This window comes from Ambystoma mexicanum, chromosome 3p (genome assembly GCF_040938575.1).
Source record: "Ambystoma mexicanum isolate Mex_15411 chromosome 3p, UKY_AmexF1_1, whole genome shotgun sequence".
NCBI classification, from domain to species: domain Eukaryota; kingdom Metazoa; phylum Chordata; class Amphibia; order Caudata; family Ambystomatidae; genus Ambystoma; species Ambystoma mexicanum.
This window is the reverse complement of record NC_090925.1, coordinates 395,812,129-395,836,999: the sequence shown is the minus strand read 5'-3', so window position 1 is coordinate 395,836,999 and position 24,871 is coordinate 395,812,129. Positions and strand designations below refer to the sequence as shown.

Genomic DNA, 24,871 nt, shown 5'->3' with positions numbered 1-24,871 from the left:
GGTTCAGCTCACTTATTTCTGGTTCCTTTATCTGGTACCTCCTTATCTCGCAGAGGCTTGTTCTAACCTGAGCTCTTCCTTGAATTTCTGCTCCTAGCAAAACGGTACAGAACAGGAATCCCTGCAATGTTGCAACAATGTAACATTACATTTTAAGCACTGAAAGCATTACTTGGGTTGCTCTTTTAATGACATCTCTTAAACTGCAGGCAGCTTAATCTTTTATACATGGTGCAAGGGTCTTGTATCTACACATTTGAGGTCACCTACTTGCCCGCATTTTTAAAACTTGATGTCCCTGTGGAATAGCGCTATGTCCTGGGAATCGGGAGATAAGATTTCCCCATCCCTGCAATGTTATAATGTTCTGTTTCATGACAATTTCAACATGTAGATTAAAATGACTTTTCAAGGCTGAATTGGGGAAATAGCAGCATTTGGGAATGGATAGCAAAGTGACAGTTTTCCGACCTCCGCCAACAAGACCCTGCATGTGGCTTGCTTTCCGATGAAAGGAATGAAACTCAAGGTTTTTTAAGAGGTGAACCATTCAAAGTTTACTGCTTTAATGCTGATTTACAGGAAGTCTACTGTGCTTGTGCTTTAAATCCTTAATTATACGTGGCGCTGATTATGCACATCACTTAGTGATCCTCTCATCTAAACTGATATCGCAATCATCCCGGCCTTTCCTGAAAGAAGCAATGTAACGGGTGTCAAGACTAAGAGTTTGCCTTAAATGAAAGGAAGCTGATATGATATGGCATTGATGACGCACATGTACACAAGTGTTTCTAGGTGCTGCAAGACAAGGGAGGGAAGACAAATGGAGGACAAGACAAACTATCTTACTAGGCTTTGTGTCATTAAGATCGTGCAAGTGCGACACAAGTGTAGGGGGAAGGGAGAGGTGGAAGTGCAAGGGAGAGGGTAGAGGGAAATTGTAATCATGGTAACAGGTTAAGAGTAAGTGCAGCGCAGCTCTGGATAAGTGCAAGTAGGCAAGGTGGCAGAATAGGGCTGTAGGGGTTACAGTTACAGCCCGTAACGGCACGGTAGGCCTGGAGCAGTGCAAGGAGCCTGATACCCAGTGAGACTCTGAGGGTACCAAGCAACCAGTGCAGCAGGCAGGTAAGTTAGCAAGGAAGCAAGAGGGAAAAGGCAGAGGAGAAAAGGAAGGTCTTGAGCTGCTTCCAGAACTTTAGGCGGTCCGGCTCAAGTCTGAGAGGGGCAGCAAGGCCATTCCACAGTGAGGCACCTGCAGAGCAGAGATCTATTACCCCTCCCCCCACACACTCTGCTTGTAGAAGCGTCCGACCTTCAGAGTTGGAGGTAGCTGAGTGAAGGGCTGTAGATGGAAGGTAATTCATCAGAGAGGGTCTTGAACTTGACCCTTGCAGCCACCAGGAGCCAGTGGAAAGATTTCAGTGCTGGAGAGATGCGATCCCTGGCCAAGGATAAGTCTTGCAGTCCTGTTCTGGTTTGGTTGCAGGGGGCGAAGAGTAGAGTTGGACAGATTGAGAAAAAGGCTGTTTCAGTAGTCCAGCCTAGAGAGAACCAGGGCTCTGGAGACAGTGAGCTTCTTGGGGAAAATGAGAAAAGGTAGAATACCTCTGAGGGGGTGGAACTGGGTGTTTCTCAGCAAGGTCCGTGATGTGAGGAGAGAAGGAGAAAGTGGAGTCGAAGATGATGCCAAGGTTTTTTGCCTCACAGGATGGCAAGGGTAGAGGGCCAAAGGAGGGCGGCCAGAGTGAGATAGGGAAAGTGTGAGCAGTGCTCGTAATGAGAAGGATCTCTGTCTTACTGGCATTAAGACAGAGATTGTTTGAGGTGCACCAAACCTGAATCGTGGATAGACAGTCTGGAATGTGCGAGGGGGCGGGGGAGAGGAGGCTGAGGGAAGCCTGAAAGAGAGCAGAGTGTCTTCCGCATAACACTGAAAGTTGGAAGAAAAGGTGGAGATCAGGTGGGCCAAAGGGGCCAGAGACATTGAAGAGCCAGGGTGAGAGGATAGAGCCCTGTAGGACACCATTTGTGGAGAAGGAGGTGGTGGAGCGAAAGGACCAAAGTTTGACCTGTGAGGAGTTCGCCACGCCAGGGCCTGATCCGTGATGCCCAGTTTCTTGCAGAGGCGATTGATCAGGGTGGTGTGATTGATTGTGTCAAAAGCAGAAGGGTCAAGGAGGATGAGGACCGAGGGAGAGCTGGAATCCAGATTAGAGAGCAGATCTTTACGGGTGTTCAGGAGGGCAGATTCCATGCCTCTGGCTGCACTGAAGCCAGACTGAAGAACCAACAGATTCAGTGTGGAGAGTAAGCCTGGAGATGGTCAGCTTTTCCAGGTGTTTGCCCAGGAAAGGAATGATGGCAGTCGGGCAATAGTTAGCTGGACAGGTAGGATAGGCAGAAGGCTTTTTTTAGGAGGGGGTGCACAAGGGAGTGCTTGAAGAGAGAGGAGAAAGATCCAGTGGTGAGTGATTGCAGAAATCAGCCAAGGCTGGCTCAAGGGTGGCAATGTTGTTCTTGATGGTTCTGGAAGAGCAGGGGAGCACCTGTTTGGATGACACTTTCATTGATCATACTTGTCTAGAAACATCATCAGGTGTTATCAGAGAGGAGGAGGAAAAAGGGAGAGGAGAGGGAAAGTGGGCCTGAGAGAGGGAGAAGGAGAGGAAGAGGAAAGCGAGGACAAGATGTCCTGAGTTTTAGTGGTAAAATGAGGCCAGAGCCGTACAGAGGGTCTGGGATGGATCGAAGAGTTGGAGACTGTATTAGGATTGGCCAGCTCCTTGCAGATTTGAAATAGTTTAGACGTGTCGAAGACTGCAGAGACGTGTGCTTGAATATGGGCCCTCTTCTTGGAGATGACAGTCTGTATTGTCTTTGGAGCAGGTGGCAGGCCAGTTTGTCAGAGGATGTGCCCAGAACTCTCCACTTCCTCTCAGCCACCCTGCACTTGCGAGAGGGAGAGGAGCACAGCCCTGCGCAGCGCAACGCAAGATGCGCAGGAAAAGGAGGGTGGTCTGAGGGGGGGTGGCGAGTCATACAGTGGGGAACACAACAAGAAGAAGCGAGGCAGGCGAACACAGTAATCGCAGTGGAGTGGGAACCTAGAGAGTGGGAGAGAGCATAGTGGACACAGCAAACAGTTACCAATGGATACCAACAGTGTAATAGGAGTTTAGGAGGGGAAACAGACCTAAAGCACAACAGTTAACCAACAGTGAACATTTGGGTGGGAACCTAGAGGGGGAAACCGACCTAGAACACAGCAGTTAGCCGTGAGGAGGCACAGAAACCTCAGGACACAGCATGGACTCACAAGCACAAAGTACGATTAACTGCAAGAAGGGAAAGCCTAAGGTTGCGTAGAGACAGAGCATGTTAAACCAGCTGGGTAATAGAAGTACGCGCAAGGACGGGCAGTTTAATAGAGCAGTAGTGGCTGCTCTCACTGCACGCACCTTTCTTACCTTTTGGTAGCTGCCGGTCGACGACTGCGCAGTATACTCTTTGCTCCGCTACCCCATCATCGCCAAATGCTGGTGGCGCACAACACTGCAGCCTTATCCTGCGCTGGGTTTGCTGCAGAGGGTCCGATCCTCGGTTCTTAAAGAATGCACAGCGTGGAGTAGCGCAACGCGTGACGTATCAGACAGGCAGCCTCTCCTGGGGACCTGTGGCGCACAACACTGCGGCTTTGTTCTGCATGGGCAGGCGGGTCCTGCAATCACTCAAGGATGCAGGACTGAAGTCCATAAAACGTCCCTGCCAGCTTAACTACAAAGAACATTTGCAGTGAACCAAGCATTCACAGGGGGGTCATAAACAGCCCCAGCCCAGATTAACAGGATGGGAACACCGGATGTTCTGTCGTTGGGCAGATTAACAGCCGTTTACATATAATATTGGTAAATAAGAAATACATGCATTATTGAAATTACATTGTATTTGCAATATAAAGGGGAAATAATCCTGACACAAGCAATACTCTAAAGGGGAAATGGATTAAACCCTGGCCCCCTTTGTGTTTGTAAGTACAGTGGGGCGGTGTATATAAATTAACTACGTCCTGAGCAATAAGTAAATATTTCAGGAGCGTATCTGCTTCTGGAATTATGGATTTGATTAAATAGATGCCAGTACTCCAGATAACATTTTGAAGTGGGAGCATTTTACTCCCCATTATTTTTTTTGTTTAAAGTTGGGAGTAAAATGTTTTGTTTGGGAGTAAAAACATAAATCCAATTCACAAGCAGTATTTTCAGTAGTTTCTGCCTGTGGTAATATGTACACGACTGGCCCAAACATATCAATGGAGCCCTTTGGGTGAAAGCAGGGGCACACAGTCCTCTGTCTGCTTCCTATTTTTTGTTTGGAATATTTACTCTTTCTTTTTTGGGCATATTTGCCTATTTTTAGGGATAAAGGGCTGATGATCCTATGGTGTGTGTACTGGGAGATCATTTTATTCTTTTTCTGTGCAATGTACAAGCATATAAGAGCAAAGTGCATCTCACTGCTTGGTGATATAACCAGGAGATGACTTGAATAACTTTTTCTAGGTATGCACACTGCGTTCTGTTACTGGTGTTGATCTATTTAAGAAAGGGGGAAAGTGTTATGACCTGCCACCTATTTTCCCTCTTTTAAATGCCCATTGAACATGAGAAATGTACACCTTTACATGTAATGCAATTGAAACACTACTGATGGGAGTTTAGCAAACATACGCTTCCTTTTGTAAGTGATTCACATGCCGAAATGTTAAATAGCTTGTTATATCAAAAGTGTTTTCTAGTTTCTAGAATGTTGTTTGAAAGTGACATGTCTATTGAGTATGGAGGCAGCTATCTGTTTATAATCATTGGGAAGTAGTGATTTAGACGGGCAGGAACGTTTTGAATGAGTTTTTTTAACAAATGAAAGCTTTTCCCTGGACTCATGCATTTTTCGATCTATAGTGCAAGTTCCTTCAAAGTAAACAAAATAAATATATGCTGACGTGTGCGTGTGTTACACATGTCACATTCATGTAAATGTAGCATTGAAAACTGAAGTGACTAGTGTATTGATCATTCTTCACATTGGAATTTCATAGATGTGTAATGTGTTTAAATTTAAAGTTTCAATTATTTGTATTTTTATCACTAGATAGACCATCTGTGTATCCCTATGATTTCTGCGGGGAATAAATATGATGAAATTTAAATTGGGAGTCCCAGTTTCATAAACTTCTAAAATAAAGGGGAATTGCGCGTGCCTTGTTTAGGATGGGTAAAAAATTCCCCTGAATTAAATGTCACCTGATTTAAAATATTCGACACCATACCCAAACACACAATTGCTGACCCGCTGCGACCTGGTACGGCTGCCTTATTCCTTCAGCTTCACTCTACATAAAGAAGGTTTAGCTCTGGGGCATAGGTCGTACATGAAAGGCGATTGGAAGCATATATAGACAGCCAGAATAACTTTTGACCATCTGAGTCTAGCTATCTTGTCCTGTTACCAAAAAAGCCTGCCTCCACTTGGCTTAAAATGAATCCTGGATATCTCCAGCTGCAATCTTAAAGGTGAAAACGACCATAATAGTCCCTTTGATTGGCAAAATAACAGCTGAGCTTATATATTGGTCTCTGTTACAGTGTTTCAGTCCCGATGTAAAGACGCATTGAACTGATGTGCTTTTCTGCCTTTAGACATATGGGCACTTCTTGCAAATTGGCCTAATCGAATTTCTCCCACTGGCTGATTTTAGCTGCTTCAAGAGTTAGTGGTGTTTTTTTAAAGTCAAGGTGAAGGCCAACTATTGGCATACAGTGTTTGTCAACACCCCTCCCAGCATTTCATTGTTGCTTGGGGTGGTGGAGTCTCAAGTGCCCGGTTTTCTGTTACCTGCCTTGAGTGAAGGTGTGTCTTTGCTGATATGCAGCTAGGGCGACTTAGCCTTGCATTTAAACCAGGTGATGCCACATCCAAATGATGGCAATTATTTTCTATGGAATCCCTCTACCAGGCGCAAGTTAAGAGCTCTGCAGTAGAGCTGTTCCCTTAAGTGATTGTAGCATTATGTTAGTCTTGGAGGAGGTGGCGGATGTATATTTTTGAAGGTTCAAACAGGTCTTATTGCTAATCAGATCTATGCACTGCATTTATCCACTGCAATATGAAGTATTGGAGTGGGGTTTGGCGGCAAATGAGTGACTCCATCAGAAAGCATTGGCTTCCTTTATGCTTTTTTGAGATGGTCCTCTTGCTTTCAAGGTCACCCCTAGAGTGTTTACCAGAAAGATTTCTTATTGGGTTTCATCATTTGTGCTGATCAGGAAGATGGTTCTACGGTTCTCTTGAGCACTTAAAGCAACTTGTTCTCTGTTCTACTTCTCAACTTGATGGATTATCTGGAGAAGGGTGTATATGGTAACTGTAAAAATTGTAATGTAGGTCCCTCCGCACACATTATGCAATGCAAAGGTCAACTAAGTGTGAGAAGCCAAAAGGCTCCTATGTACAGCCATAACGATTGGAAATGGGAGTCTAATTAAAAAAAATGTGCTCTTTCATTGGTCTGCTGCAACGACCTACGTTTCAGTGCATGGCTTTCATTCTTCTTTATTTCCCTTTCCAGTTCCGTGCGTTGGCTCCAATGTACTATAGGGGCTCAGCAGCTGCAATCATAGTGTACGATATCACGAAAGAAGTAAGGTTTGAACTTTTAATTATTTGTTACGGAGATCAGACTTTTAATTTGAGTTGAAATTAATGGTGCACCTTTTTCTTTTCTTTTCAACGTAGGAAACGTTTTCAACGTTAAAGAACTGGGTGAAAGAGCTGAGACAGCACGGTCCACCGAACATCGTGGTAGCCATTGCAGGAAATAAATGTGATCTTAACGATGTCAGGTAAAAAACACGCTTGTGGGTCATTTTCTTGTTCACGTCAAAAGTAATCTTAGCATCTCTTCTTGTAATATTTGTGAATGAGAAGCAGTATGAATATGATCATACGCACCTGATGTTCCAGAAGCAACCCCAAAGGTGGTCGTAAAGATGGGAGCAGAAATGTAACCTAATCTGAATACATACTGCTCTGGGGAGGCTGTTTTCTTCTGACTCATCATGCATTTGAATTAAAATAATTTCATTAAATGTTCTTCTGTGTGATAACATTAACTTACAAAACAATTCCTCTTTTAGATTTTATTTTTACATTTCTCGCTCCCTCAGGCATGATTGATGCAGGTGCACCTACCTGTAAATCAAAAAAGGGCACAACTCCTAAGAGCTCAATTGTATTACCCCCCTGTGCCATGGAAACGACTGCCTGACCATATATTTGAAAATACTTCCACCTGACTAGAATAAGGGGTAGATGGTCTTTCCTGTAAAACATACAAAGATTGGATGAGCAAATGTGACTGCCCCCCACCGAAAAACAGTCTTACTCTTATTTTTTTACTTTTCAGTTTATTTAATTTTTTATCAACTTTATTTTAGTCAGTCAAAGGTACCTGGAGAGGTACTTGGGAATGTGTGATCTGCAATGCATAACGAGAAACTAATGGCAATAGACAATGACGTTCCATGCATCCTGTGAAGCCTTAGGCATTAATCTAACTCGGTAGTAATAAACATGGAGAACCCCATTGGACACATTAAAGAATGGAGAAATGCTTTAATAATCCAGGCTTATACCTACGAGCTTTCAATGGTGTGACAATCCATAAAGGGGGACAATGTCTTGGACTCTCTTAACAGAGCACACCATTGCTTTCTTGCGCTGGATTCCATCACTTTTGTTTCACCAAATGGTTGACGAGGGAGTCTTCTAACACTGAGATAGTCTGTCTGGATCCATTGAGGAAAGACATAAGCAGTGCTACGTGTTCGTATATAGGATGAGATAGTCTGAGTCGGAAGACCAGAACCCAGGTGCTAGGGTTAGTTGACTGCCACAAATCCCCACAATCTGAGAAATAATTTAAATTCGAGAATGTTGTGCTCTAAGCCTTGACATGTGCTTCAATTTCCCGCCGACTCCTCCCAACACAGTGGTGGAAAAATGGCATATAATACAGATTTCGTAAGCCCCACACCTTTGTGAAGGTATTCTTGATGACCTCTCTGCTTTTGCCCAGCTGTGGCCCCAGGATCCCTGCCCAATGTCCATGCAAATTCCCCCTCCCATTAAGACAAGTAGAGTAACTTCTCAGGCTCTCTCCTGTGAAGGAGATGATAGTTTGGAGATACCACCCTTTTCAAGACCAACAATAAATTCAAAAGGGGTGACCCACCTAGCTCCAACAGATGGGATCTGACAGTTCGTAGCCGAATGAGGCTGCTGGGTGTAGCCAAACTTTTTTCTATTTCAGTTTAAATTTAGCCTCTTCAAATTTCAAAGTAAGCCCACGATTATATAGGTCTGATTAATATTTTATGGCCACCTTGCCCCTAGGCCCCAAAATGTCCAAGACTGATGCCCGGATAAAAGGCAGTGTGACCCTGGGCCGAACGCCAGTTCGATTTCCCCAAAGCCTTAGTGCTCTTTCCTTTATAATGCAGTGGTGGCAAGGAGATTTGGTCTCCTCCCCTCCCAAAGGCCTAAATCGTCAAACCTAACTTGTTTGGTAAACAGAGATATAACCTGCTCCATGGTAGTCAATTTCATGCAACCTCTTGGTTGTGTCTAGTCAGTTGTGAACAACCTCTGGTGCCATTAAATACTGCAGCAAAACAGAAAGGTGGTGGCTGGAAGGTTTTGAATTAATCATAGCCACGGGCAAAGCTCTGGGCAACCCTCCAGACCATTGTTTGTCCAGCCTACCAAGCCATTACAGAAGGGGGAAAACCATATGCAAATCAGGCTTAATCCTACCCCAAAAGAGGCAGTCAAGCCCAAACTGCTAGGTCACACCCCTCCTGCACGAGACCACAAGCATGCTCAGACATGTTTCAGCCTTGCTGGGTGTCATCAGTGAGGAGTAGCTTTGGTCTCTAGGCCCGGCAGACTCGGGACCCACGTCTGGGCATACCCGTCCCACTCGGGGTGACTTTAGCAAAACAGAAAGTTGATGGCTGGAAGGTTTTGAATTAATCATAACCACGGGCAAATATTGCTTCAATGTTCCCCAAGGTCACCAACCATGGCTGCTCTAAGGAGGACCTTCCTTGCACCTTTTAATTTGTGCACAAACAACGTAAACATCTTTTGCTGTAGAGCATGAAGGCAACTTTCAGAAATGTTGATTTGGAACAGGACACTGGGTATCCATTTCAGTGGAACTCCACTCATCTGTCCCTATATCTCCTGTGCTCCCATTTTAAAAAGTATTGAGCATAACTCCAAAACAAAGGTGGGATGTTTTCTTGAAAACACGTACGAAAATATTGGGAGTGAGTTTAGCCCCTAAATATTCATTTAATTGTTCTCTTTACACTATGAAGATTGCCCATGCTTACAGCACAGGGTAGTCTAGATTCTGATAAAGACACAGAGGCGAGCATTATGCTTTACTTCCTTTAATACTGCAACTCGCAGCATTTTAAAATTGTTCAAACTTTAAACTCAACCATTTTTGTTTTGCTTTGTTTTGTTAACTAAATCAAACGAAAAGGTTCAAGATTTTAACTAATCTACAAATCCCTATGAGCCTCTCGTCTAGTGTAGTCCTGAGGCTCTCTGAGTCCACCTGTCAGTGCCTGGGACCCTGTATATGTAGCTTCCGGTCTGGTTCTCTGCCCAAATTAACTTCAAACCCGTCTGTGTCGTGCCAGCTCCATCTTCCCTGATTGGGGAAGGCCACGGGCGTGAAGGAACTGTTCCGCGTAGAAGGCTAGTACAGAAGTAACAACCTGCTTGACCTCCTCTGCTATAATCTCAGGTCACCTTCTGCTCGTCTCCTATGTGAAAACGAGAACGAAATTGTGAAGGAGGGAATACACCTGTGTGCTCATGAAATGGAAACATACTTTCAATTATTAAACCTTTCCCTCGTATTTTGGGTGGGATATAATGCTCGCCTCAGTGTCTTTAATAGAATCAAGACTACCCTCTGTTTGGGAGAATTCCTTTCACCTTAGAGACCCCCAGCAACTTTGCTTGATTTTGAGGACTTGATTTTCTTAACCTGGAGAGTGTGACCCTTTTTCCCACTCATGTATTTTGTGTGAATTTTACCTCTGTTTCTTTTTTTTGGTTATGAAGTCTAACCAACTCCATAGGCATCATCCTTTACAATTGTGTCACACAGCACCTTTTAGTGCAGTGACGCAGGGAAGTCTTTTAGGTTTCCCAAGGTTTAAATACCTTCTCTGGGATAAACTACTGTTTCACAGAGCGGTAGAGGGAAATTTGACTCTACTTAGCATTGTACTTGCTAGACCCAGCACGCCCTATGTTACAATAGAGTGCTGGAGGGGTTACTTAGTATCCCCCGTGTCTAAATGCTCATATCTTTTGTTACCCTTTCCTCAATTGACTGGCTGGTGGTAGTGGTTTTGTTTTGAACTACCAAGGTTTGCATTTACCGCGATTGTTCGCGGACCCGGTAACATTAACCGTGGGAGCCATCTTTTTCAAAATGGCGTCTAGCCATCGTTGTTAAAATGGTGCCCGGTCTTCTTTTTTCACCAGGTCTTTGTGGAAAGGTCCTTCTAGAGTTTTCCTCTGCGCGCCAAACCAGGTTTGGTCTCTTTGTTCATTCGCCTTTGGCGGGCTTCAAGGGTGAAACCCGCTTCTGGCTCCAGAGTGTCTGAGGTAGGCAGGAAGTGATGGAAGTGCCCGACACTCCCTGTGCTTAGTCTCCTAGGAGACCCAAATGCACTCTGTGACGATTGGCTGTCTGACTGTCCAGCAAGGACAGCCACCCTGCTGGGTGAGTGGCAGCTAGGCTGGAATGAATGGGAGAGAACTGAATAAAAGTGGAGTCTCTTGGCTTGTAAGGCAGAGCCGACCACTGGAGGAAGGAACCGAAGAAGTGCTTGAAGAGGACGGCTGCTGCAACTCCTGGACCATTGGTTTGCCCAGTGAAGCTCTGCTGCAGGTCTGAATCACCAAGTTTGCATCGGCCGAGAAGCCCTGCAAGGACGACCTCTCCCTTTTGAGCTGGTGGGACCAATCAACTCCCAAGTAAGCCACATGAACACCCATCTCAGAGCTGATTGAAGTTCCTCAGAGTTTCTGCGGGAAACCGTAGAGCCAAGGAGAGGGACACCAGATTGTGTGTGTTGCTTGTAAGCTGTCCTAAAGCTTTTGGAAGATTCTCCGGACTCCCACGAAGCAGGACTGACCAAGCCTGACCCGCCCCTCAGTTGAGTGCAGGACCTCAGATGTGAGGAAAGTCCACCTTGACAGCCAGGAACTGCGCTTATTGCTATTTTCTGTATCGCAAGGAGCTGAAATGCGAAACAGCTACTGAAAGTAAAGTTTGCCAGTTGCCAGCTTTGATGGTGCCAGTACAGTGCCGGAGTACCCAGACGTCCTCCCTCTTGTCCCCACGACTTAGGCCCAGGAACAGTGAGATCTGCAGAGCTGTACAGGAACAGAAGTCTTCAGCTGCATCTTTTTCATGTTTACTAAGGTACTGTAAAACTAGTATAAGAGAACTTACCTCTTATCGTGGAAGTGCGTGTAACTTCTGCAACTCACAATCAGCTTGTGGCCCTATATTCTGTTCTTCTCTTTATCAAAGACTTCTAAGAACTTGTTCAAAGACTTTTCCATTTACTTACCTGAAGTGACTTTGGCTTAGCCTATTGAATTGAATGGCTCTTCTAAGTGCCATCTGAAAGCATTTGCCTGCTTAGGAACATTTGTAAATTTCTTGTGCTCTAATAACTTTTGCCTTTTACTTACTTTTTAAGAATATTGTGAAGGCCAACCATAAGATATTAATGTCCCCAGCACCCTTGTTACTGAAGTCACCTGTGGGTGTAGGTTATGTCTGTGGGCTATCCCAAAAGGGTCTTGTCTGAATCAAGAATTCAGACTGTACAGTATTGAAGTGTATTTGTGTGTTACTGTTTAAATTGCTCCCTTCTGAAGAAGGCTTTATAACCGACTGATAAATTATTAATTGTTTTTGCAAGCAACCTTGAGTGTAAGAGTTTATTTGAATACCTGTAACTGTGATTCTTTGTAACTCAGCTACAGCTCACATTTCCCCTCTTAAGATAAGCCTAGCTGCTCAACACGCTACAAGACTGTGTAGTACAAGCTTATACTAAAGGTTGGGTTGCCTATACCTGTAGTCAGTTGTTTGTAGTGTTCCTAGAGGGTACTGCATACAAAGTTTGCCCATGCTTACAGCGCAGGGTGTTAGGCAATCTTCATTCAATGTCAAGACAGGAGGCGAGCATTATGCTTGGTCAAAGCTGTCTACCACCATTTTAGCCTTTTGAAAGAGGTTTAACATAACAAGTTTTAAAGGTCGACTCCGTAGACCAGTCGGCTGCCTTCATAATGTCTTGCAATTAGACGCCTGCAGCAAATGCCCTAGAAGCCATTGCTCCTCTCGCAGAATATGCGCCAAACTTGGATAGGTCTATACCTGCCCAGTGCATAACCTCTCTGACCCATCTGGCTATTGTGGCTGTGGCTACAGCATGATAAGGCCTTCTACGCGCTATAAGAAGCTGGGATACTCCTAATGGTCTAACATTGGCTGTCACTAGTTTGTAATCCTTTATACATCCTTTATACATTGCACTACACATAGCTGCTTGTTCTCTCGATAATAGGGGTAAGAAATTACACTTGAAGTGCATTTTGTGTTTTTAGCTATCCTGAAAGCTACACCCTCTAGGTAGAAAGCTTTTCTGTCTATTTCAGATGCTTTGACATCAGATACACTCCTACACGCCACTAAGCAGAGCAACATTGCTAGTTTCCCGGACAGCTGGGATGATGAAAGATTGCTATTATCAGGCCAGTTGAGAAATAACTGAAACACATCCTTTATGTCCTGAGTACTTTGGCTTGCGTGGTTTCCGTAACCGAATTCCCTTAAGTAAATTGACCACTGCAGGATGCTTTCCCAAAGGCTTGCCCTCTATTCTGTCATGCTCCGCTGATATTGCTGATCTGTAAACACTGAGCGTCCTGTAGGTGCACCCGTCATGAAATCGAGCATCTGGACTAAAGGTGCCAAAATGAGATGAACACCGAGTTCTGTGCATGCGATCAGGTGAAGACTGCCCTCTTCTATTAGAGGGTGAGACTGGCCGTTCGGGCCAAACAGATGGTTCTGACGTGAGGGATCTTCCTCAGGAAATCTGAAGAAAGTTCCATCGATACTGGAAACCAGGCCTGGGACTTCCACAACGGGATTACAATCACTAGTTCAGCTGAATCTCTGCGGACCTTCGCAAAAAGTCTTGTTAGCATGATGAACGGTGGAAAGGCATAAAGGACTGCTCCGGTCCACTGGTGTAAAAACGTGTCTGTCCCTGCTGCATCCGGGTCTATCCTCCAGCTGAAGTACCTGGGAGTTTGTGCGTTCAACCTGGACGCAAAGAGATCGATGTCTAGGGGTCCAGAAATCTTCTGTTAACATGCAAATACTTCTGAGTGAAGCCTCCAATCGCTAGAGTCTACGCGATATTGGGAGTTCCAGTCTGCTACAATGTTTTGTTCCCCTGGTAAGTATTCTGCCGATATGGTTATGTGGTGTTGTAGGCAGTGGTGCCAAAAGTCTTTCACTAGCTCGGCTAGCATTCTGGATTTGCCGCCCTACTAAGTGGAATAAAGAGAATGGGGGGCCAATATAGGCGGAAAAATTGACAAATTTACACACAGCCTGGACAATATTGAAGATAGGTTGGACGGAGTCGAGAACAACCAAGTTTTGATAGACACGCCAGAGACACAGCTCGAACATAGAATAACCGATCTGGAGTGGAGGGAGGAAAATTTGAAGCTCAAAATGGATGATTTGGAAAATCGTGAAAGGCGCAACAACTTACGCTTCTTTTGGAATTCCCGAACAAGAGGGTGAAACGGGGGGAAGATCTTAAGAAAACACTTCACAGCATCATTAAGCTTCTGGTCGCCGATGATGCAATCAACGAACCCAAAACGGAACGTATTCACAGAGCTGGGGGCCCCCTAGTGGCCCAAGGTCGGTCCTTGCCCGATTCCACCGTTACCAGGACAAGGCCAGGGTGCTGGAGAAAGTGAGGAGTAGAGGTGCGATCACCCTTGGAGGGCCACAGATAACAATATACCAAGACCTATCCTCCCTGACGCTAGCTCTCAGGAGAATGTGTGGACCCCTCATGAAATGGCTGAAGGAACGGGACACTTGCTATAGATAGGGATACCCCTTCTCCCTCTCTTTTGAACACAGAGGCTCAAATAGCAGGCTAAAATCTGAGAAGGAGATAAAAGCGTGCATATCGGAGCTAGTTGAACCACACAGACAAAGGGATGACCGAGGGGACTCGACGAAGGAAGAGAATGGCATATTCAAGGTCCAAGGAGAAAGCGGGTGAAAGGCTCGAGAAAATATCGAAGAGGCAACATCTCCCCAGAGGGGGACAATTAGGCCTTAGCAGACTCCGCAAATCGAAGTTAAACCTGCTATAAAGCTCAAAGTTTGATTACTGGTATTACACTGACATTGTAACTCATGTTTGGTTTCAAATTATAAGTTTGGAATGGGGAGAAGGCAGTGGGGGCTCATTACCATTTTGATTTTATTTTCGCAAGGGACCGTGAGTCGGGCCAGTGCTTACAGCTGGACTCGATCAGACGCCACCAAATGGGGGAAAGGGAGGGTGGCAGGGACAGAAGGCAAGGGAAAAGGCAAAAGTAACATCTTCAGAGACCGAAGATGAGGGAAATAAAGTGTGGTTTTTTGAACAGATGGCATGTTGGTGGTTGCAGTTAAAGATCCTGTACACTCTGATATTGCATAATTATGACAACCGCTGAATCGGGTAGAAGGGACTCCTTAAGGGTGCGAACGCTTAACGTCAAGGGGCTCAACTCACCAACCAAGAGATCTCTAGTATTCAGAGTTTCGTAGAGCAAAAATTGACGTCCTCCTTCTGCAAGAGACCAAATACATGAAGGGAGATGAGATACCAGTTCTTGGGAAACGTATTGGCATGAAATTCTGGGGCTCTGGACGGTTGAGAAAGGGGGTGGGGTGGGTAGGAATTCTCATCAGGAAGGGGATAGACTTTAAGGTCACCAAAACTTGCCACTATTTACTCTCCTAATGTAAGCCAAGTTAGATTCCTGTCTTAAAGAATTCCCAAAATAATGCCCGAAGCCACAGGGCACATCATTCTAGGCGGGGATTTTAATCTATGGGCAGACCCTTTCATGAATCGGAAGGCTGGTAACCCTGCCACAGGAGAGGGAATCAAAGGAGAACGTAATGAGTTTGCAGACATGATGGAAGTGTGTGTATGCGATGAGTGATGTGTGGAGAGGAATGCACCCAGATGAACGAGTTTACACCTTTTACTCTGCTCGGCACAACGCCTTCACCCGGATTGACTATATTTACTTTTCAAGAGATCTATATAACATCACGATACACACCGAGATTACCCCAATCACATGGTCGGATCATGATATGGTCATTGCTGACACACAGTGGGAACACCTACCAGTTAGGGGGGCTAAATGGAGATTTAATGAGGCTCTATTAAAAGACCCTGTCTTCAGGAGCGAAATGGAAACAGATTGTCGAATACTTTAAAATGAACAACAACGGGGAGGTCTCCAAACAGGTGGTGTGGGAGGCGGGAAAAGCAACCTGGAGGGATGCCTCATTTGGGAAGGGGGCCGTAAGAAAAGAGAAAGAACCCTGATTGAAAATAGACTCCGGTGGGAGATCTACCAGCTAGATAAGGAGGCTAAGGGAGGTGACACGGTAGATCCCGACCAGATTAGCAAGGCGAAAAGGAAAAGGGAAGAACTTTGCCTCCTAGAACACGATCAGACAGTGCGTAAACTGCACCTGCTGAAACAAAAATGTTAAGAAAAAGGGGACAAAACTGATGCACTGCTAGCCACCAGGCTTGGGGAACAGCAGGCAGAGCGCAGGGTGCTAGAGATAATTGATGATAGGCCTAACCCAGGGACAAGCAAACCAACCATCCCTGAAGCCTTTGCTGCCTTCTACGAAACATTGTATACCCCGGAGGCAGACCCAGACCCGACTGGCATAGAGCATTATCTTGCTGATATCGACCTCCCCAAAGTAGCAGACATTGACTCGGCTCATTTAGAATCTCCCATAACAGAAGAGGAGATACAGAATGCGATAAAAAGGTTGACACACTAGGCAAATCTCCAGGTGAAGACGGATATAAAGCCGGCTTCTACAAAGCCTTTAGTACCTACCTCATGCCATTCTTGGTCCAACTATTCAACGAGATTCTAGAATCCGGAAGAGCCCCAGACTCCTTTGTCAGAACGCTCATAACGGGAATTCCCAAAGAGGGAAGGGACCCCAAAAGCTGTTGATCGTATCGCCCCATATCTTTACTTGATGTGGATGCAAAAATGTATACATGGGTGCTAGCCTCTAGACTGGAGACACTTATTCCCCATCTCATTCATCCTGACCAAGTGGGCTTCATACTTGGGAGACAAGGAGCTGATACTATGCGTAAAACCTTGCACCTTGTCAATGTCTCACAAAATATGAACAATGAGCCTGCCCTGCTTTCCATAGATGCGTAAAAGGCCTTTGATAGGGTTGAATGGGATTTCCTGACAGCAGTCCTGCACATGGTGGGGATGGGGCCTAAATGTAGAAGGGGGATTCGAGCAGTTTATACAGCACCCAAAGCCTCCGTATTTGTAAATGGGGAATACTCTAGATGGTTCGAATTAAAACGAGGTACCAGGCAAGGATGCCCCCTCTCGGCTATCCTCTTCGCTCTCTCATTGGAACCACTAGCTCAGAGGATGAGGGAAGATAACCGGGTTGAAGGAATGCAATTGGGCCAGACTGAGTATAAAGTGGCACTGTATGCCAACGACATACACCTTTATGTGGTCAACCCGAGAACATCCATTCCCAGAGCTTTTCACCTCCTTGAGGAATACAGTCGAATTTCTGGTTTCAAAGTTAATAAAACCAAGTCCATTTTGTTCCCCCTATAGGGGTCCGCAGAGACAAACTAAGACAAATACTCCCCACTGGGTCTCACGATTGAGCATAGTAAGTTGCAATATTTAGAAATAGTAATTACAAGTAAAATAGAAGACCTATACTAAGCCAACTTCCAAATACTCAAAATGTTCACGCGGACCTTGCTAGGTGGGACAAACTGACAATATCCTGGCTGGGATGCCTCAATGCGATAAAAATTAACTGTCTCCCACAATTCTTATATCCCTTTCAAATGCTCCCCATTAAGATGCCAGGACACTTCTTGGAAGTCAAGAAGGCAATTGTAAGATTCCTAAGGCGAGGGAAAAGAACTAGAATTGCATACGATACCCTTACATTATCTAAGGACAAGGGCGGGGTGGCACTTCCAGACCTTAGAAAATCCTATGAGGCGGCCCAACTACGGGTGCCAATTCCCCACCTATGTAATCAAAAGAGCCCGAGTGGGTTTCAATGGACAACCACTATCTATCCCCAGCCACGGTCCCAGAATACTTGTGGGCCCCAAGGAGGAAACTACCAAATAGGTTGAAGGCACATCCGATATTAGAAACCATATGGGAAATATGGAAGGAAGGCACAGAGATGAGGAACATTTCCACATGGCCATCACCGCTGAGCCACCTGTGGTCCCCAGGTATTAATGAACATATCCCCAATGTAGACCAAACTTGGTACGAGGCGGGACTGGAGAGAGTAGGCCAACTTTTGAAAAACTACTCCTTCACGCTCACAGCGCTAGTGGAGGCATTGGGGATAGGGGTAAGGTCTACATTCCAATTCCTGCAGATTAAGGGCAGCTTAACGAGACCTGAGTGGAAAGATAAACTGAGGAGAGAACTTACCCCCTTTGAGAGGCTATTGAACTCCAGGACAGAGATGAAGGGACTGATATCGACCATGTACAAAATACTGATAGAGGCAGGTAAAGGAACTACGGAGCCTCTCAGGATGAAATGGGAAAGAGACTTGGGGGATCATATTGACCCATACACATGGGGTAAGATGTGCCGAGCGGCGCCTCGAATATCGATATCATGTCAATATAAACTACACGCTACCAAACTACTACATCGGTGGTGGTATGATCCACATAGACTCTCCAACATGTATCAATCAGCCAGCCCACTATGTTGGCGAGAATGGGGGAATGTTGCGGACTACTGGCACATGTGGTGGGGATGCCCCCGAATCAAGGTGTACTGGGTTGAGGTCTTAGGGTGGATCAGAGACTTAGACAGGGTCCAAAGAACGGCAGACCCCTACCTCATTTTTGGTTTTGAGAAGTTTGAGGATGAATGGAGGAGAGTCAAAGGCCTGGTTGCACAGCTGTTGCTAGCTACCCGGGTCCTGCAAGCTATGAAATGGAAATCTGCAACAATCCCGCCTGAGAAAGAATGGGTCAGTTTAGCGTCAAACATATGCACCGTGGAAAAAATAACGTCATCCCTACATGGAAGGTCCACGCAATGTGACACTTTGTGGATTGATTTTTTGAACAAATACATGCCAGGAACAATACATTAATGTGTATAAATATGTTTGGAAGCTGAATCTGCCACTGGTCTGTCGCATAACAACGTACCAATGTTTGACACGGTCTAATAAGTGACCCAAATGTGATGAAGAAATATAAAGGTCTTCCCCAATAGGGGGGTCCCCCAGAGCCTGGAACGCGACCCCTTAAATGTAAAACCACACAACTCTTGTAAAACGAAAGCCTAGCACTGGGGGTGTGGGGGGAGGAGGGAGGCGGTAGAGGGAGTGGGAACGGTCTCTTCAAAGGTTTACAGACTGCAGTTGGGAAAGGTTACCAAGTGTATGTTGAAGGTTGATTCTTGACTGAAATTCTCAACTGTCTTGTAATCAAATGCAAACCTTTTATTTTTCTTCTTCTCCTTTGTGTGACCTGTTTGTACTAAAACCTAATAAAATCAATAACATTTTTAAAAAATGGTATTGCGCATATCGCCAATGGAAAACCAAGCAGCGAGCCGCATCTAGGCGCAGATCTTCAATTCAGTTAATGAACACCCGTAACCATCAACAAGGAATTATTCAAACAGGTATGTTTTTAGATGTTTTCTGAAGGCAGTCCGAGATTCTATCTTCCTTAGATGGTGTGGTAAACCATTCCATGCACGAGCACCAGCCACTGAAAACCTTCTGTTCCCCTAGTAGACTAATCTAGAGGTGGGAACTACCAATAGATTTAGATGCATAGATTTCAAGGATCTGGTGGGGGTATAGATTAGAATTTTTGACACTAAGTAAGAAGGTGCAAGGTTGTGTATGCACTTAAAGATGAAGCCCAGTAATTGGATTAGTCGGTGGACCGGAAGCCAATGTAGTTTCCTCCTGGATTCTGAAACTGAATCCACTTTGTAGGTTGGGAGCTTGCGAGAAGCTTTTTTGGTGTCTACTATGAATACTAAGAATTCTATTCTCTGAGTGGGATGTAGCTGCAATTTGTCTAGGTTTATAATGAAACCGAGGAAGGACACCAGGGCGCAGAGCCAGCGCACCTGCTCCTGAAGAGTGGTTTGCTCTGAGCTAGTATGAGGATATCATCCAGGTAGATGATTCATTCTCTCTCTCTTTCTCTCTCTTTCTCTCTCTCTCCCCCGCCACTGGTCTCATTATCTTGGTGAAAGCCCAGGGGGCATACACTAACCTGAATGGAAGGCATCTGAAGCACCAAATCTCCTTGTTCCACTGCAAACCGAGAAATCTCCGGTGATCTATTGCTATCGGAATAGTGAAATACGCATCTCTAAGATCTAGACGCGCTAGCCAGTCTCCTGTTCGGAGGAGGTGTATACCTTCCATCTTGAAATGTCTGTACGTCAGCCATTCGTTCAGACCCTAAATTTATCACTGGTGTTATTTTCTCCCTTCTGTGTACTAGGAACATATTGCTGAGAAAACCCGGACCTCCTTGAGTATTGCGCCCTTTTGCGTTCTTGTCTGCTAGCTTGCGTAATACCTCCTGGATTTGCGCTAGCTCCTCCTTAGTCATATGTACTGGCTGGGATTCTACTGTCTGAGTGGGATCGCCAGAGAATTCTAGGTATAGGCCTGCTACAGCTTGAAGCACCCAGGCATTGCTGGGCGGCTCTTGCCATTTGTGCAAAAACAATAGAGTTCTCCCTCTCACTCATGGGACGTTCGCGCTTTGGGTACTCGCCGCCTGCGGCCTCTGGGGAACAGTTATCTGGCTGGGAAGAATGTGTCCTGTTGTCTACTTTACCAATATTGGGCTTGGGGTCTTCGGTGCATGTTAAATCGACTGGACGATAGACCGCAAACTGGGCCATTTCTTTGGCGAAGGCCTCTTCGAAGAGCAAACCTTTTCCTCTCTCTCCTGCTTCGTATGAAGCTAAATCACTAAGTTTACTGACAATTTGGAGTAGCACTCCTCTTCTGCTCTCTGAGGAAAGTGCGCACTTGGTATTTCCTAGGAGACATACTGTACATTGCACCCAACTACCGAAATCCTGAGTCAACTGGGGCTCCGGTGTCCTTAGCCCTTTCGGCTAGGTCATTATTTTAGCTAAATGGCCTACTAGGTCTAATAGCTTATCTGGACAACCCCTCCAAGCGCGATCGATACACTTGCGGATATCTCTGGCAGTCTTTGTGTCGAATGTCACCATCTTGGGGTCGAGATCAGGGGTGTCTGTTATATTCCCGGGTAGATTGAAGTCTTGACACTACTCTCATTCTGGAGCTAACTTCTCTAACGGCTTTCTGATGTATTAGTACTCTATCTGTATAGGGTAACGGAGTAAGGGGATTGGGTAAACACTGTCAGGTGGGACATCTAAGCCCTACCTTAAAAATGGCTACTGTAGACGTCACTAAAAGTATTACGTCCCATTGGTTCTACTAACTATAGGACCCTAAATTACTTGGTCCACTATGATTGGGTTGGCACCAGGCCCACTCATACTTTTCCACTTTGCCTAGCCGCATGCAGAATGGTTGGCTAGGTGCAGGGTGCCTGTCAGCTCCCCCGGCTTTCCTCCAATTATTGCTACAATCCATCATCACTTCAGTGGTCATGTGTCAATTATTTCACTGTGGTTGGCCTTGAGACTGCATCTCTGTCTGGAAAAGTTCTGATATCTTTGCATGGCACTCCGCCATGCGTAGGTGTGAAAGTCTCACTTCTTCTTGCTCGGCTGGTCACGTGATTCAGACACTGTAAAATTGCCTTATTTTCCAGGTAATTAGTGTATGTGATTTTCGTTTTGCCCACCACCTGCTTTCGGTTTCTTATCTTGACCTTTCTGAGCAGGGTATTCTGTTCCTTGCTTCGTTAATTGTAGCTACTGTTCGTCTACTTTAGCTGATACGACCTTGGCTTTTTGGCACGATTTGTCTCTGCTGAGTTTTGTTTCTGCCTTTTATTCTCTATTTGTTAAATATGAAGCTCTCCTCATGCGGCCTCTAGTAACCTTTGGTTGATTCTGCTTCTTGTGCATAGTCGAAGTATACTTATATAACATCCTTCTTTTGAGGTAGATATGTATAGGTGGCGCTTGCCGCCATCTATCTTACTACTAAGCATAGCAAGCTGCACGATTTTCTTAGCTTTCTTGCGGTTCCAAGCATATGTACATGCGTAAACTGGTCGAATATCTTCGTCATGCTCATGGCATAAGCTTCTTAAATTTGATACGGTACTTTCACTTTAGGTTCACGGTGTCCCTTGTCCATGGCGTTTCGTCTCTTTTACGTCATTCTCAGGTCGTCATTTCTTCTATATGTGAGTCAGTCCGGGTTCTTGTGACATCACCATTCGTCTTCCATTAAGACCTTTTCGGCTTCTTCAGGGACTGTACTCGGACAATCTTCATTTAGTTTCATTTGTTGATATGGCTTTCTCTATGGGTACCTTAATGTCCATGTTTTCTTTGGTGGCGGGACTTCAATAGGTGGTGTTCTTCTGATAGGTAATGGACAGAGCCCAACTGCGGCGCTCTGATGGATTATTTGCTCATCATACGTCACATACTTTGGCGTGTACGTTCCTGGTACTTCAAAATGGACGGTTGGAGTGCGGGCCGTACTTGGGATCTCCTCTACACTCTCCTCCCACCCTCCCCCCCCCTTCTGGGCGATTCATCGACCACTTTCATTTCTTCCTTTGTATCCCTCTTCTTTGGATCCTCTGCATTCAATTTCACTTCGTCTGGATCAATTTTTTTTTCATCTCCTGGGTCTATACATGATGGTCTGAAGAAATGTCTCTTTGGGGTCCATATTTTCATAATTCCTTTTAGACTTTGCTGTTTGTACGTGTTCATCTTTGTTCCAAGTCATTAGATGACACTGTCCATTTGGGCTGCAATAGAGCCATCTTCCCACATCATTTCTATGTTTTCTGGGATATAAAAACTTTGTTCCTCCTGGTGCATAAATGCTGGCCTTCACAAAGTCTCTAATTCATCAGTCAGGTCTTTGGGCTTCCATCCTGGTTTGACATCAATCATGATCTTCATCCCTATGGCCTTTTTCGCAGTTTTCTGACACTGAGAGATTATTATCTTGATAACACAAAATCCAAGCAATATCATCACTAGCAGAGCTCCTAGGAATTTGAATGCATCTGCCATCCATTGTGGAACCCATGAAAATAGAGATCCAAACCAGCTGTCGTCGTCCACTTAGTCAGTTTCATTGATCATTTGGTTCTGTAGTTTCATCAGCATACCTATGGCTTCTGTTAGAGTTCCATTTTCTTCATCGTGCAAAGGTATAAATGTGCAACATGATTCTCTGATTTTTGTACAAAGACCTCCATCCATGGCTTTGATCATGTCAAGGACATGTCTGTTCTGAAGAGCCATTAGTCAAATCGCTCTGGACTCTTCCTTTATGGCGTTGAATCCTTTTATGGTTGTGTTGATTGTCTGCAGTAATTCCCATCTGGTTATCTGCAACCGTTTAGTATTTGCTCCAACTTGAATTCTTGGCATGAAGATTGTCTTGAACACTGAGGAAGTCTGACTGAACAGCCTATGTTCATACAGAATCGCATCAAAAGCTTCTATTGATTTGGCAGAGAAATAATTTTCTCTCTTCATTCGATTCATCAATTCCACAGATCTCTTCTTCCTCAGGTGAGCATCTGCTTTCAGGAAACTGTCAATGTTCAGGTCACTTTTCGGAATCTGCAACGCCGGAACGTGAACATTGACTATTGTGCATATACCTCCCCAGTTTCTCGGCAGTCTGATATATGCTTTGGATCCGCATGCCCAATAATGATCCATGATTACTGCGGTTCCATGTAACATTCCTGGAGCGTCAAAAACTTGTCCACAGTGTTGATTCTCCCCCATTTTCGTTGTGCCATTATTCCTGAAGCGAATTTTGGGCTTTCCAATGGCACTACCTGCAAGGGTCCTCCTCTGTCCTTGACCCATGTTAGCAGTTTTGCAAGCTTTGGCAACAATGGATTGCATCCATCCTGTACTATGTCAATGGTGCCTTGGTAACGACCAATGACCATCCATGCTCTGCAAATCACTACTCCTTTCTCCCATCCGTCTGGTTAAAGCACTGTTCCCCAAATCTGCATTTGGCCTCTGTTCCAACTTCAAGCCTCTTCTGGAGTTTTTCCTTGGACATTTAGCTTCTGCTTCGCTTCTCTTCTGATTTCTGATCCTTTAACTCCAGGTTTCTCGTATCTGATCACAATGTGTTTCGTCTTTCCATTGTTTCTTGTCTTTATGCCTGGACATAATCATCTTCATTTGGATCAGTTGCTTCATTTGCCCATTTCAGTGAGGCATCACTTCCCATGAACTGGCCTCTGGTCTTGCAAATTGCCATGTGCGATAGACCGTGTACTGTCTGGAGATCAATTTCTACAGCTCAAAGATCTTTGACTTCCCCATGCTGTAAGGTAGGAGTGCACAAACAAAGCATTCCCCCTCTGAAAACTGTCTTCCAACTTCCTTCATATGTTGTTGGTACCATATGTTGTTTCCCAAATGTGCTGTGCTGTTCAAGTAGTCGTTTAGTTCACTGTCATCTCTGTGTATGCTTCTTGTGATTCTCAAGGTTTTCATGTAGTTTGCTATAACTACATCCTTGAATTCATAAGTATGGCTTCTTCTTGCTGGAGGATTCTTGGGTATCCTGATCCATGGTGCAGGCCTCTTCATTTGCACAAATTGAGTAGGCAAAAGTCTGGCAATTCTTTTTGTCCTCCTGTATTTTCTTGGCTCTGGTTATGAACGACCATATTGATTCTGCTATCATCTGTGCCTGTGAGATTTTCTCTGGGCTTGCACTTGCCTCCTTCAGTGCTGTAACGGGGGGTGTTCATTAATGTTGTTTCAGTTGGTTTCTTCTCCAACTCCTTTTGTCTCTTCAAGAGCTCAGCCTTCTCAATTTGGCTTCTAACTTCCCTGATCGTAGAGCTTCTCATTGTTGGCTGTCCAACCTTCCCTTCTTCTTCGGCCTGTGGTTCTGTAGTTATTGACACTAGACCTGGTGTGTGTGCATTCATCATTTGCATGCGTGTGGTTGTCAGTAACCTCCTTTCATTCTTACTCTGCCGACCCTGTCTCCGGCTTTTCAATTTGCTTGTTATCATAAATGGGTGTGTGTCATTGCTAATCACATCCATCTCATTCACTCTGCTATCAGAGGTCCTAGGGCCTGGAATGACTTTGTAAGTCTGGGTGTCTTCATGGGCTTCATGTGTGCATCATTAGA

At 45.0% G+C, this 24,871-nt stretch overlaps 1 protein-coding gene across 1 annotated transcript in view; it reads left to right on the top strand.

Annotated features, from left to right (window-relative positions):
• Positions 1-24,871, top strand: part of RAB22A (RAB22A, member RAS oncogene family) — a 711,558-nt gene that overhangs the window by 440,554 nt on the left and 246,133 nt on the right. Inside the window, exons 4-5 of the mRNA XM_069651074.1 lie at positions 6,632-6,703; positions 6,799-6,905. Coding sequence (XP_069507175.1) covers positions 6,632-6,703; positions 6,799-6,905 — 179 coding nt within the window. The remainder of the gene's footprint in view (positions 1-6,631; positions 6,704-6,798; positions 6,906-24,871) is intronic.